Below are 14,805 nucleotides of genomic sequence, written 5' to 3'. Positions count from 1 at the left end.
TAATTAGATATAAAAATCTTCGTCATTGTAACAATAATAATCGTAGTATTAATAATATTTAGACGAATTTAATTTTATTAAGTATTGGAAATAAAAATTGAATAGTAACAGGGTTAACACTTTTTTATAAACGAAAGTAATCATTTCTTTTTATTTTATTACTGTAAATTAACATTATTAGTATTAAGTTATTTAAGCATGTTACTCTTATTATCCTAATATTGCATGAATTTAGTAAAACGCGATTTAGTACACGTATTAAGATGAATTTTAATTTAAAGCAAAAATTCATAAAATTTGAACTACCTTTTAGTATTAATAATGTATTAATATGTATAAATAACATTTGTTAAATTTTCATGTAGTAATATAAACAAATTAGAAATACAATAACTATAATTATTATATCAGTTTAGAATAAAATAAAAGAAAATTTACAACATGTCTTATTCATGCTAAACCAAAGATTTTGTAAAAGTTTATAGTAATATTTTCAAGTCACTTTTTAACTCATTTAAGATCAGACAATGATAAAATACTTTTTTAAGTAATAATCTGTTTAATAATAATGATACATGTAAATAAATAACTGTATTTATTATCTTACGGTGTAAGATTAAACAATATTAGATAATGATAAAGGATAATTATAAACTATAATTGTCGCACATTTCATCTTTGCATTTTCTTAAAACATTCGTAGCATTTACGGAAGGAATGCAATGCAGGAAGTGTCTAATTAAAGTTTTAAGTCCATTGAATTGAAGATAAACCGTGCATTTTGTTGTCAATAATCAACTAGGCCTCTAAAAATAAAATAAAGAATTTAAATAAAAGAAATTAACTCTTCCTCAAATGGAACTGCAATATTACTGTAACGATTATTATTTTTTTACCGGCTACTTCGTGGACTTAAAGAACGAAGTGGCGAATTTCTGTATCTTCTACGGGATTCAGTTCTAAATTTTTCTCTATCGTCGCGTCTATCTCGTTCTCTATCCCTATCCCGTTCACGATCGTTTTCGAATTCCCTCATATCCCTTTCTTTCCTTTCTCGACGCACTATTCGTGGACTCCGTCCAGGACTTGGCGTACGCGATACAGAGGAACGTGAATCAGAACTGTGACCCTCGTAACGATGTCTTCGTTCTCGTTGCCTGTGTAATCAACATTGTAATAATAGAATATGTCATATTAACGCGGGGAAATGAAACTGTTAATAAAATAAAAGTGGCGAGGTAAAAATGATTCTGCGTACTTTCTTCGCAATTTCAGGGACATTTCTCGAATTTCGTCTTCTCGATCTTGCCTTTGCTGCTCCATCTTCTCAATCCTGAGCTGTTCCGCCTTTTTGTCAGCTTTATCTAATGAATTCAGTTAAAATATCATAATAATGTATTATCAGTAGAAAAAATTTAGATAGATTCTACTTACATTGTTTATTCAACAAAGCTTGCATTTTCTTCTTAAGCCGCTCTTGGGGTGTGATTTTCAATGACTGAAAAATGTAACTCTTAAAAGTCTGTTACCAGTTATTACAATTTTTTTTCATAATATATGTAAGTAGAATATAACACATTTTCGAAATTTTAATACAAATTTTAAAATACTTAAGAATATAGCTTCTTCAGCTAATATTTGACACAGTTATGAACTGAATTAAATCACATTCAGAAGCCTTTATATTTAAAAAAAATTTAAGATTTGAAAGATTAATTTTGTTTCATAAAGTTTTAATTATAAAAGAAAATAACTTTTAGTATAAAACAATAAAATTTGTATTAAAATTTTAGAAAATCTGTTATGCTACCACATATATTTCATTAATATACCCTAATATATCCTACTATTTAAAAGAGTACTTTATTATAGTATACACAGTATTAATATATTCTATAACTACGTACTCTTTCGTATTAATATTTATAAAAAATAAATAAATCATACCACAAAAAATTTGATGTTTTCATTCTGATAACCATTTAGTAATAAAATAAAAAATATTTGAAAAGAAAAAAAAAACAAATTTTGAGAAAATTTTTTGTCATATATCTACAAAACTAAAGGATTAGTTCTTTATATAATTATTCTAATAAAAATTAAAATTATAATAAAAATATATAAAGTAAAAATGAGTAATTATATTGTATCTTGTTATATACAAGATTCAAATTCTTCGTGGCTTTCTGTTACCAAATATATAAAAAGAAGTTCAGTTCAAATAATTAAATATGAAATATAAAATATATAATGTAAATGTTTTATATCGCCCAACAGAATGAAAACAAGTGGCACTTGCTCAGGTTCTTCGTCGAGAGGGTAGTTATATAGAGAGTATATACTGTCTTTTATTCTCTGTTCTTTAAGTGACTAAGTAAGCGTTATGGTTCTTACTGACTTTGTGTCCGCCACCAGAATTTGTACTTAACCCTGCTTTTGGCTTGTTCCTGGAATATTCAGAACTTTACTTTTTATTATTACAACCAAACTTGGAAAAAAAAAAGTTAGGAATATAAGACTACAGTACTTTATAATATGCTTTAATTTATTGATAAACTTACGTGCTTGTAGTGTTAATAACCGTTGGCTTTGGTGTTGCGGTTGAGGCCTTATCCTCACTATCCGATAATTCCAATTCTAAGCTTGACGATTTTCCACGTCGACCATAATATCTAAGAACAAATTGAAAGAAAAGGATATGAGAAAAATAAAGAAATTTTACATAGTTTCGTCTTATTTTGGTGTTTAGAATCATCATCCCTTAAAGTTATGCCGTACTGTTCAGAAACATCCTATACAGTGTATTATCAATATTTTTATACCTTGGTAATGCTGGCATTTTATTTTCAACACTGCGAGACCGTTTGCCTCTGGATTGGCTTCTTGATCTTGACCCCGATCTAGATCGAGATTGTGATTTACTTCTAGATCGGGATTTAGAGACTGATTTCGATGGAGAGTAATGTCTACGACGATAACTGTCTCTTGAGTGACTTCTATTATGCGACTTCGATCTCGATTTCGATCGTGCTCTTGACCTCGACCTTGATTTAGACTTCGATCTCGATACACTGCTTGAGCTTGAACTCCTAGATCTTTTTGGGCGCGAACGAGATCTAGATCTCGATCTTGACCTTGACTCGCTACCTGAGCGAGATCTACTGAAACTTCTGCACCGAGACCTGGATTTGCTCCGAGTTCGTGATCGTTTTGAACGGCTTCTTGTTCTAGATCTTGTAATTTTTCTGTGCCTCGAACGTGTTCTCCTTGATCCAAAAATTACAGATCATTAATTTCTACTTTTTTGAATAAAGAATCTTAAACAGAAATCAAATATAAATAAATTTACCTCATTCTCGATGTACTACGTTTTCTGTCACGGTTCCTATAGGTTTTAGATTTATTAACTGATCGGGAACAACTTCTAGACCTTGATTTCGAAAATTTTCTATTAACCGTTCTATCATTGATTGTTGGACTATCTGATCTTCTTCGCCTAAGGTGAGAATAATTGACTTTCCGTGAATTAGAGGAAGCAATATGAGATGAACTTCCGTGAGTTTCTTCTTCACCACCAAAACTTGTAATATAAGTAATTTGCCCAGCATTTACAGGAGATGCAGATCTTGAACGAGACTTGGAAGAAGATTTTCTATAGGGATTGTATTCGGGACTTTCTCTTGCTGCATAACTAATGAACAAATTAAATATAAAATACACATTTAACGAATCAAAGTTTACTTAACATTTAAACAATTTAGGCGTTGAAATTACGCGCTCAACAAATAAATAATTACCTGGGTGGACTCATCACACGACCGATCATTTTTTTCTCTCTAAATGCACGTCTTTCTCTGCGTGATCTTCTGCCCTATAAACACATTATAACATAATCGCATTATGTTTCTTACTTTTGTTGAATAACACGATTATCATAGAATAGAAACATGTTTTACCGAATACATGGCTTTTTCTTCTTCTTGTTTACGTGCTTGTCTTAATGTCTCAGCTTCTTCAAAATCTTGTGTTAAAAAACTAAAATAATCGGCTCCTAAAAGTCCATATTTTTGAGCTACTAAATTCATTTCATGTGCTTGAGACGGCTCTATTTGAGATACATCTACACAAATATCTGAAAGAAATTAAATATGTAATTTACAAGTCTTTAGTGTATGAAACTAATATTTATAAAATGTAATCAATACCTAAATCAATATCACTATCTTCATCATCCGCTTTTTCATCAGATACAACAGTATCCAATGATTTTACCGTTTCCGGTATTGGTTCTTCTGTTTCATAATTATACCCAATGGCTACATTATTAGATGATTTCTTTTTATCTCTTGCAGAATCTAACTTTGTCGATGATCCAAACTGTTCTTCTAAATGTATTTGGTGTAGAAATTTCTCTTCCGTTACTACAATAAAATAGTAAGTTATAAAATAATTGTAAAAGTAAGAGATACAAAGACTAAAATAGGAAGAATTCCCCACCTCCTAAAAATTCATTTTGAACAATTATGCGATAACGTTCGTAATTGATATGTCTGTCTTCACTAGTAAGAGCAATATCTACATCTATAGAATCTGGTGCTTCTGGTATCCAATCAAGGTGAGCACGTACATCAAAACGGTCAATAAGATTGTCTTCATTTCCTTGCCACGGCATCCTATAACAAATTAAATATTGGTTTTCATTCTAAACGAATCTCCAACAATAATATTTACTTTGATTATAGAGATATACTACTTTTAAAATTTATCTATAAATTTCTAACATTTAGTACTGTATGGTGTTACAATAAATAGGTGACATACTTTTCTTTCCACAAAAGAGTTTGTAATCTAATACTGTAGTTTACTTAGTACACTTATACAAACTTATAAAACTCTTTGAACTCAAGAATATCTTATACACTTAATTGAGAATTATTTTAGCATGACACAAATTATACAAAGAATTATGTACAAATTATATTACAAAGAATTATATTACAAATTATACATAATGAAAATGAAAAGTAACAACATAAAAAATGTAATAAATGTATGTTCAAATATTTGTTTTAAATAATAGGGTTCAGCATGTTTAGGTATAATAAAAATTGTTTTATTTGTTCTGTTTATTTTGTAATAATTTTATGAAGCCAATATATATATATATAAATAATACTCGCACAGTTGGCTATGGCCCAAGACTACATATGGCCAATGGGTAGGGTAGTGCTCCAAAAATTTAAGTACGTAAATAACAGACATTAAATGTTAATGTCTCTCTGGTACCTGGCACAAAATATCATAATTTGAAGTCTATAAATTATGAAAACATACTATTTGGGTATAACTCTAGGGAACCAATTTCAACACGGAAATAAACAGCTGTAGACTAAAATCTGGTCCTTTAAGTAAGCACTAATATTAAACTAAGTAATTTCATTTTATTATTTAATAGATATATTAAACAATTACAGCATAGCACTAGAGAAAATATAATACATAATGATTGAAAACTTGTTTATCACTATAAACATCTTACCATTCCTTTGAATAAATAACCTGTATTCATGCTTTTAAGAAATGACTTAAAAAGTACGTATATAGAAAATTGATTCTAAATAGAAACAAAATATTTAACATACATGTTTGCAGGACTATCACCAGCTGTAGCTATCGCTGGATCCAAATGTATTTTGCAGGGTCTCCCATGGAGCTGTAGAAATTGTGTAGGATCTGATTTCTGAAAGAAACATACCCAAATACGATAAGAATACATTAAAATGCCATCTAGAACATTATTATAAACAAGATTCCAATAAAAAAGTTTAATTTGTTTTTCATTTATTTTATCTAAATTTAATACTTAATTTACTTCGTATATTTTAAAATAACACCAAGCAAATATCATTGACAATGGTAGCTGTTCAAGGTTTTGAGGTTAGCAATCGGAAGAAATGTGAAAGTTACATTCCGTCCCGTCACCATTAAAGTCTGTAATTATATTTAAAAAAATACATCGTTATCTTTGAATTCTTACAATTTTTTCATAGTAATCCCGTCGACGTTCTGCTCGTCGCCGATAATCAACTAACATTCCACGGATTTTCTTTTCCTGTTTTCGTGCTTCATGCCACATCCTACCACCTGTTTTTTTCATAGAAAAGCTCATTTTACATGTCAAATAAGTCACAAATTCACTAAATTAGTGAGGAACTTCCATGTAGTTAACAGTTCTACATAAAAAATCCAAAAAATTATTAATTAACAGACTTTTCCCCCGCGAGGTAGACATATTGCATTTTACCACAAGCGCTACTCCGTATCCAGAAAACGTGATCCTCCGCTACCACACATTAGCGTTGTAAACTGCAGACTAAACTAACGCTTGATTGGTGCTGCCATTTTTCAGCTAATCTATGGTTACGAGTTACGATAATGGCATCGTATGTTCATGTGGAAGCGATTTAATCGTAGAATTATTAATGTTACGAAAACAAAAAATTGAATTTTCGGATAATCAAGTCAAAGCAAATAAATTGGTAGTTTCTGAACCTATATTTGGTTCGAAAAAACTGTGAAAACAAGAACACTGCAAGTGTTAAAATCATGATTCTGTTGTTTTTATTTTTCTTCATCTTTATAAAGTAAATGGAAATATATAATATAATCAATCTCTAGAGCTGTAATAGTAGGTCTTACCTTAACATAAAATAATTATTTTGCTTCGAAATGAGCTTCTTTCTTGTCATTAAAACGTTGAATTTTAATATTTTAATACGAAATAGAGATAAAAATAGTAGCAGTTTCAAATGCACACTTTTGTTTATACTGAATGAACAGACAGAATAATATTTCTTTAAAAGTTTTGTTAGAAAATCATTCCTTACAACGAGCATGTCTTAAATTTATAGAAATATAGTAAATATGAATGCAAACTATTAAATTTTGTTATTTAAGATACACGAATAGATAGGAAAGGACGGTTTCGATTAATGAATGTTGTATGTAGCCATACGCGTATAACTGGGTCAACAATATGCACATCCGCATCATATATTTCAAGGACTTTCCATTGACCTGTATCGTCATTCATTACTCACTAACAAGAGATCTACAATTAGTCAAAATATTCAGTTGAAATTGATGAAAATATATAATTGTATATTTTTCTAAAATATATTAATGTTCAAAATTGTGCAATTTTTTAGAAAAAGATTTTATGAACTTTAATGAAAAATACTACTCTCAAGTCGTGATCTCAGCTTTCTGAATTTTCTCAATTTTTTATGGTATAAATTTTATGTATTAAAAAAATGTTAAGCATCGATTTAATTTTGGCGCCAAGTTCTTTGGCTTTGATTCCAGTTAGTCTGTAACAAAAAAGAATACCGAATTAAAATCAAATATATTTAGTCATTCTTATATTAATGTCTAGAAAGAAGTAATCCTATTTCTCCATGAAAATTTGCTAATATATACATTGTATTTATTAAAATTAAGTGTTAAATTTAAATTGATCTGTACAAATTTCAAATATTCCCGAAAACCATTGGGGTAGCGCTACAATCGCGTTCCGTGCTGAGTCGATAACGTTAAATGCCAGAAAAACTTCTACAGGTTGATCATTCTGTTTTACACCTAATCTATGATATTATGAATTTATTTTTAGATGAAGATAGTAATAGGTTCTCAACGTTTAAAAATTCGATTAATCGATCCACGACTTTTAAATATAGTAAAAATTCGATTAATCGATACAAGATCAAATTCAAAACTATTCGCCCGCCATTAGATTATGCTTCGAATTCTAATTTTAGCCTTACCCTTACTGTACTTGTATTGTAAATACACTGAACAATCAGAATATTAAATAATGTAGATTCGACATAATAAAGATTTGGTGAATTGTTGATCTCATAACAAAAAGAAATACTGTAGTATCTTTAATTCTTGTTCAATTGATGAATGTTCTTTTTAATAAAATATTCATCATAATAAACATACTGTGTTTTTGATGGGATAGTGTTTATGAATCTCATTTCCGACAATTAGAATATGTTCTTACTCTTCTTATTTAAAAAATCGTAATGTTTATGAAGAGTTGCTCTTTTAATGAACTTTTCAATTTCATTTTTGCATATATTTACATTAAAATAACTTCTTTTAGATTAGTTTATTTCTAGATTTATTATTTTAATTGTATATTACTATTATTTCGTCGAAAGGAATTGCAATGAAATTCAATGATAAGTAATAATTTAGGTGCATTTAGAATTTGAATTCAAAATTACATTTTATTATTATCTTAATATGGTCTAGTATAATATTACCATGTACACATCCAGTAGCTCACTTATAATTTATAACTTATAATACACTCACAAACATTGATAAAGACAGTCACGATATCTTGTAGCATGTTTTCGTGACCGGATGAAACTACAGCGCAAGCTCTATTTATGTATAAGGTATATTTTATCACTTATCGACGTTACAAATGGTTGCGTTTAGATCATCTTATCAACGATTCGCTTAAGGTAATGTTGCGTCTATCGTTCGTACTGACTTTGCACGATCAGTGATCGTCACGAAATTAATGTACTTCCTCTTTAACCGCATACTTCCTATCGCGACACAAAACTGTTTTCAAATTAACGTCGCGCTTGAAAATCGAAAGTTTCACTAATGTAAGGTCAAGAAATTTCCTATAATTAAAGAACGATTGAATTTACAACATTTTGAGCCTTTTGTCGTTCAATATTCAAAATGGAATAATTATAATTTCAATTCTAATTGTACACAAATAACAATTTAAACTTAATAGGAGGAGAGAAAGAAATTTGAAATTATTATTACGAGTATTTTCAAATTTACTATTTCCATCATTTGAGTGTTAATAGTAATTTGATTTATATTAACTGATGCGATTTAAATTTATTTGTCTAAGTAAAGGCTGATTGCTTAATTTTCGCCTATAACCCTTTCCTTTATGAATTTAGGTATCTGATATTATATAAAAAGCTATACGATATCGTCTCCTTAAGATGTTGTATTTTTATTAAGATTATTATGGATCTCTCTTTTAAACGTACAAACAATTTCGAACGTTGCCACATTTTTCATTATGATTTGTAAATTTTTTTTAGAGAATATGAAATTCTTATTTCCTTTTATATGAGCATAGGAATGGCTACTACTTGCTACGGCGCGAGCACGATTACTTTATATCGTTGGAATGTTCATTTTGTTTGCTTCTGATGAAAGAAAAGAATGAAAAGTGCGATAAAACGCTTCTCTTCTTTCTTTAATATGAATTCTTCTATTTACTTCGATATATCAAAGCTCCTTAACATGATTTTCGAAAGCGAATATGAAGAATATTTTTGAACAAGTACATCAAATCGTCCTTCAGTAGCACTCAACATGGAAAAACCTCTTCTTTAATAACTTCTTTTCTATAGAATCTAATAAATGCATTGAAATTAATTTATAATACAAATTACTCAAAACAGAGTTGAATTACTCATATAAATGGGAATTTATGCAAAAGTAAAAATGAAACATTTTGTAATTTGTGTTTCCCAAATAGAGGGTACATATAAGTCACTTATCACTTGTTTTTTTTTATTTAAATGACTCCAGAAGATGATTCAGAAAAATTGAAAAGAAATTTTCATTAATTCCATTAGATTCTGCATTCAAGAAAAATATTAAAGATTTTCTTTACTTTTCTTCGTATTTCTTAACATTCAAACAGATACTTCGAGCAATACTTAGAGATCACCTGAGTATTTTTAAAATTAACTTGCTCAATACACCGACTCGCAATGCAACCTGTTTGAAATCTGGCAAATATTTTTTACAAGCGATCATAACAAATTTCGTATGTTTTAACTTTTTAAGTCGCAATATTTCGATAGCGTCATTCTTTAACGTTTTTCTCGGCGACATTATATCAAACATATTTTCACAGTCATAGAGCACGATGTAATACATATTTTTACTACGACAATCTTCTTCATAATTTTCAACAGAAGACGGCAAAGGCAGCTGTCGTATTCGAACGATAGAAACGCAATAGACTATCAATAATCACGCAAGGTCAGATCGACAATAACGTTATTTGCAAATGTTATATTATTAAAATGTGGCTAGACACGTTCAGTCAGGGTGGCTCGCGGTTTGCTGAATATTTTTACTTTATTTTTATCTTTGTATTTATATATATAGGTATTTATATTTATATTTGTATTTATATTTATATTTATATTTATATTCATATTTATATTTGCATTTATATTTATATTTATATCTGTATCTGTGTGTTTCGCGTACGTACGTATTTACACACGTACCAATCCATATAGATACGTACGTACGTACCGTATATTTTGTCTTACACTTAAAAATTAGCGTAATGACTAGATAAGTTTCGGCCACCCAATATAAACATATTGTTTGATCCCATATATTTTATTCGTACCATTCCATCGATCGCCAAATACGTGGATAAAAATTTCCATGCCAAAATTCATTTTTCACATATTTATTATCCTAATTTATTTCCCCTTCAACCCTTTCGATTGCTTCTCTTTGCTCATTGCTTCTCTTTCGTGAGCACTCAGCTGTTTATAATACTTGCAAAATATTCGCGTATAGAATATGCCTTTGCTTCGATCTATACATGTATAAAAGTTCTGCGATACCTTGTGTATTAATTTATTATAAAACAATGTGCAGCTGGCGAAGAAACAAATTCGAGACTCGTACAATGTTCGAGATTTGATGATTTTCCACGTTTCAGTGTGAAAGCGTTTTAGGGATTCAGCTCTCTATAGCTCTACGACACGCTTTCGTTGCGTTTCGAATCCGTGGAAAATGCAAGAAGAGGATCCATTAAGAAGTTCGTTACGTAATTTTATTACACGCTAAGGATTTTGGCAGTTATTCACTAAGAGCGTCAACATCCAAAGTGACTTTTATCTAGAAGATTGCACGTGAATGAATTCGTGTTCTGAAAGAAAGCGTCCAAAAGGGTTTCTTTAATAGTTGGCTCTCTGATGAGACGGGACACGCGTTCTTTCATGATATTATGAATGTGTATTGTATACTTATATGATCTACGCTTAATCTGATATGCGATATGTAACACGCTGCTTACGCTTTTCTGAATAACTATGATTTTTTCTGAACTCGTTTAAGGCTTCTTTTTCTTTCAACGATTTAAGCGAAAGCATCCTATAGGATCAATCGTGAATTAAATATATATATTGTATGATTTTCGTTCTTTAGTTTACGCTGATACATTTGCCTACTATAATGAAACATGAGGAGAAAACGTTTTCGAGGATACAAACGGAACGGTCAATGTAGTTTTCTGACATTCATTGTACAACTGTGGCATTATGCGAGCAATCGTAGATAGTAATTATATACGCAAATATATGCGGTAGAAGAGTATACATGTGTGCATGATAAACAACAATTATGACTCTTTTGATACAATGTGAAATGTTTACCCGTTGATCATCCGATGATTCTCGAATTTATTGAAAATATATTTAGATTACTATTATATTCTAAAACCGGTTGCACTTAATAGAATTTTATGACCGTGAGCTTATACAGATTATATGAAGAGATATAATTCATTATGCAAGTAACGTTATGTGAAACTTACAACAAATGTAGAAAGAAACGGTTTCTTTTATTAGAGGAAAATTTTCAAAAGAGAAACATTTTAAAAAATCCATCTTAACCTTGGCTACTGATTCCCAAAATAAAGATAAATTTTTATACATGTTCCTCTTTGAATTAACGTTCACTATAACAGATTCATCTATGAAAGTAGCTATATATAATCTTTTATAGTGTGCATATCCCGCTCAAAACACTATACAATCATATCATGAAGCAGCACCATCTTTTATTGTTAATATTTTTCAATTATACTGTGCTTTTTAACATACATCTTTGGTATATGTACATCTTTTAGTTGTTCAGATTTCCATATTGCAATGCATACTTTGTTATATATTTTTAAAAAGAATCTGTAGTTCTGTTATACAAAATATTGCATTTCTTTGGAACGTTCAGTCTATTGACACAAATAATTTCCAAAATTATCTATTGTCATACATCATATATTGTTACAGTAAATTTATAAACAAAATTAGACATATTTCTTGAATATTATCTGTTTTATACTGTGATGCAATCGAAACGAAAAAATCAAATCAAAAGTTTATCTTCAGAAATAAGTAAAAATTAGTTTGAGTTAAATATACTTAAATAAAATAACTATTTAGTTTAATACTCGCAATTAATGCAAGAAAGCACCGTTTGGGAAGCGTAACCGAGTGGATCTTCCTTTACTTGTTTCTTAAATTTCTGCAAATTGCTTGTCATGATAAATAGTAATTTAAACACCATTGAAAAAAATATAAATGCTTAAATAATTCAAAGCAAAAGTAATTTGTGATTGAAAATTTTTTATTTAAGATTCTATAATTCACTTCTAATTACATTTAAAATAGAAGTATTCTCTATTGTTATTACACTCATGAAAAACATAACATAATTAATAAGAATTTAACAAGCAGGTAAATTAGTTGCAATGTATTTTTTATTATGCATTTACTCATATTTAAAGATCTTTAATGGCATAAAAGATATTCCTTGAAAAAATGATGCAACAGTCTTTTAAATTCGTGTTATTTACATGAATAAAAAAGGATCTATACTAAATGAACAAATTTGAGAAAATGTTTAAAATGGAAGAACTGTTTTACATCTATAAATAATGTATTATATAATGGAGTAAGATATAAGTTTGCAATTACTTTTTTCTTCTACTATAATATGTTCAAGCTTCAGTGAGTTTCAATAGGTATAAACAAAATATCCATCTTTACATTCTATTTATATAATTATTTTTATTTAGCTTAATAAACGTTAAATTTTCATTTATTGAAAAACATAATTTCTTTGGTTATAGCAATATTCTTATTGTTGTACTATATATTTTTGCTCATGCAATAGAATATCTGAACAATATTTGACGTGGAAAATTGTTTACCGTTTGAAATAGTATTTAAAACAGCATTTTCTAAACAATTCGCTTTGACTTTAAGATAAAAGAATTTTCCACTCGGATACATTACGCAAAGATGTTTACATAAGATGAAACATAAAGAAAAGTTCAATTCCAAGGCATTATAAATGGCACTAATTAAATTCAAATAAAATAGAATCAATATAGAGTTTATAAACCTTTTCTCTTTAATACTATTATATAATGCTTTAAGCGGAGAAACTTTTTATTTTTAATCATTTCCCTCCACATTTGCTCTTTCCCTTAACTTCTTTCATTCTCTCTAGCTTTGTCTTTTCTTTTTCATACTTGAAAGCTGTTCATACAAATAAATAATAGTATTACAATAAACAGATTTTCTCATGTAGGTACTTCAAGGTTTGCATTTTTTCAAAAAAAAGTGTTATGTAAAAATACATAGAAGTAAATTACTTATATCACGACAAATTATAATAAAAATTTATCTTACAAGTAACTAAGTAATGTAAGAAATAAAAGGAAATGTTAAATTTAAATATTTAAATGCAATAGCAGACAAAGTACAGAATTTAAATAAATCTTGTTGAATTTAAATATGTCACTTTTTTTAATATATATTCATCTTTTCACATAAAGAAGGTTCAATAAATTGTAATCGACCAATGTACAGAATATTCAATATCATAGCCAAGGGAGCTCGATGTGTTTTATGAAAAAGAGGCGAGGGATTATCGTTGAAGAGGACGAACATGCTATATTCCATGTTTAATAAAATTTTTTTGAAATAATATTGTAATCTTTGTAATAGAATTTAGTTTTCCCGAAATATTATAGAGGATAACAAGTAAGAAAAAGTGAAAAAATATTAAAAAACTGATAAAATGAATAATACAAATAACAAAATAACATTGAAAGAAAAACTTAGTTTTATGATTTAGCACTTTTTATACTATTTCATTCGGCAAATAATGGATAATCTCTTTTATAATATGGCACATTGTAGTATAAATCGTCTATACTTTTCATGATACTTCTCCGAATACTATGTGCATGTAATAAAATAATACAATCCATTATATTTTTAAGATTTAGTAATTTAATTCTTCGAAATTTCGTTTTTGCGACGAGATGAAAATGTTCTTTTATTCTTGTTCATATGTATGTACATACATCTTCATTTATAAATATGCTGTATTTATTTATAAATACACATAAATATGCATAAGATGCTGCAGTACTTATGACAATAGTGTTCTAAAGAGTGACATCACTTGTCCTACATAAAATCATTCATGAGATGTACACTTAAAGCCAAATATTTTCTTCATATCGACCTTGAATTACCTACATACATGTACGAATTATATTTCACATTTCATAAATATTATGCATGTACATTATATTATAAAAACTTAAAATGATAACACGATTTACATTAAGAAAAGAAAAAATAGGATTGTTTCATAAAGTAAAAAAAATGCTCTTTTTTAAATATATGAGAACAGAGAAAAAATAATTAAAAAGGATTAATCTTATTTATGTGTTACTTATTCATACTAATATAAAGAACCAAAAAACTTATTTTCCTTCTGGATTTAAGTATTTAGCCATGAACTATTCATTTTCACAGATACTGAGTTGTCTTAAGACACATGATTCAATTTTATGAAAGTTCATGCTTAAAATGAACATCATGACAAATCGAAATTATTATTATATGTATGTGTTATCTT

General features: G+C 28.5%; 1 protein-coding gene and 1 long non-coding RNA gene across 6 annotated transcripts; one reads left to right on the top strand and one right to left on the bottom strand.

The window, feature by feature from the left end:
- Positions 1-578: 578 nt before the first annotated feature.
- Positions 579-6,321, bottom strand: LOC143180886 (CLK4-associating serine/arginine rich protein). Of its 5 annotated transcripts, XM_076380910.1 has the most exons (15): positions 6,305-6,321; positions 6,038-6,144; positions 5,643-5,740; positions 4,498-4,673; positions 4,206-4,421; positions 3,957-4,132; positions 3,798-3,871; positions 3,350-3,691; positions 2,823-3,266; positions 2,562-2,672; positions 2,399-2,462; positions 1,435-1,498; positions 1,259-1,364; positions 897-1,157; positions 579-806 (listed from the first exon to the last, which is right to left on the bottom strand). In XM_076380910.1, the coding sequence occupies exons 2-15, from the start codon at positions 6,134-6,136 to the stop codon at positions 788-790; spliced, it is 2,250 nt and encodes a 749-aa protein (XP_076237025.1). In that variant the 5' UTR covers positions 6,137-6,144; positions 6,305-6,321; the 3' UTR covers positions 579-787. The 5 variants fall into 5 exon arrangements, with proteins under 5 accessions (XP_076237025.1, XP_076237023.1, XP_076237024.1 ...); XM_076380908.1 differs by lacking the exon at positions 6,305-6,321 and having other exon boundaries at positions 6,038-6,298; XM_076380909.1 differs by lacking the exon at positions 6,305-6,321 and having other exon boundaries at positions 2,399-2,447; positions 6,038-6,298.
- LOC143180887 (uncharacterized) lies at positions 5,213-5,815 on the top strand. The gene is made up of 3 exons (XR_013002199.1): positions 5,213-5,408; positions 5,475-5,592; positions 5,653-5,815. It is a non-coding gene; the product is annotated as an uncharacterized LOC143180887 (long non-coding RNA).
- Positions 6,322-14,805: the final 8,484 nt, after the last annotated feature.

This window comes from Calliopsis andreniformis, chromosome 6 (assembly GCF_051401765.1).
Source record: "Calliopsis andreniformis isolate RMS-2024a chromosome 6, iyCalAndr_principal, whole genome shotgun sequence".
Taxonomy (NCBI): Eukaryota; Metazoa; Arthropoda; class Insecta; order Hymenoptera; family Andrenidae; genus Calliopsis; species Calliopsis andreniformis.
This window is presented reverse-complemented; position numbering and strand designations above follow the sequence as displayed.

Bases quoted from the DNA above. Each gene is read 5' to 3' on its own strand.
- LOC143180886 (XM_076380908.1), bottom strand. From the start codon at position 6,169: ATGAGCTTTTCTATGAAAAAAACAGGTGGTAGGATGTGGCATGAAGCA. The intron at 4,422-4,497 runs GTGGGGAATTCT...ATTTTATTGTAG, and splicing joins TCAAAATGAATTTTTAGGAG to TAACGGAAGAGAAATTTCTA. The intron at 1,365-1,434 runs GTAAGTAGAATC...TGAATTCATTAG, and splicing joins AGCTTTGTTGAATAAACAAT to ATAAAGCTGACAAAAAGGCG.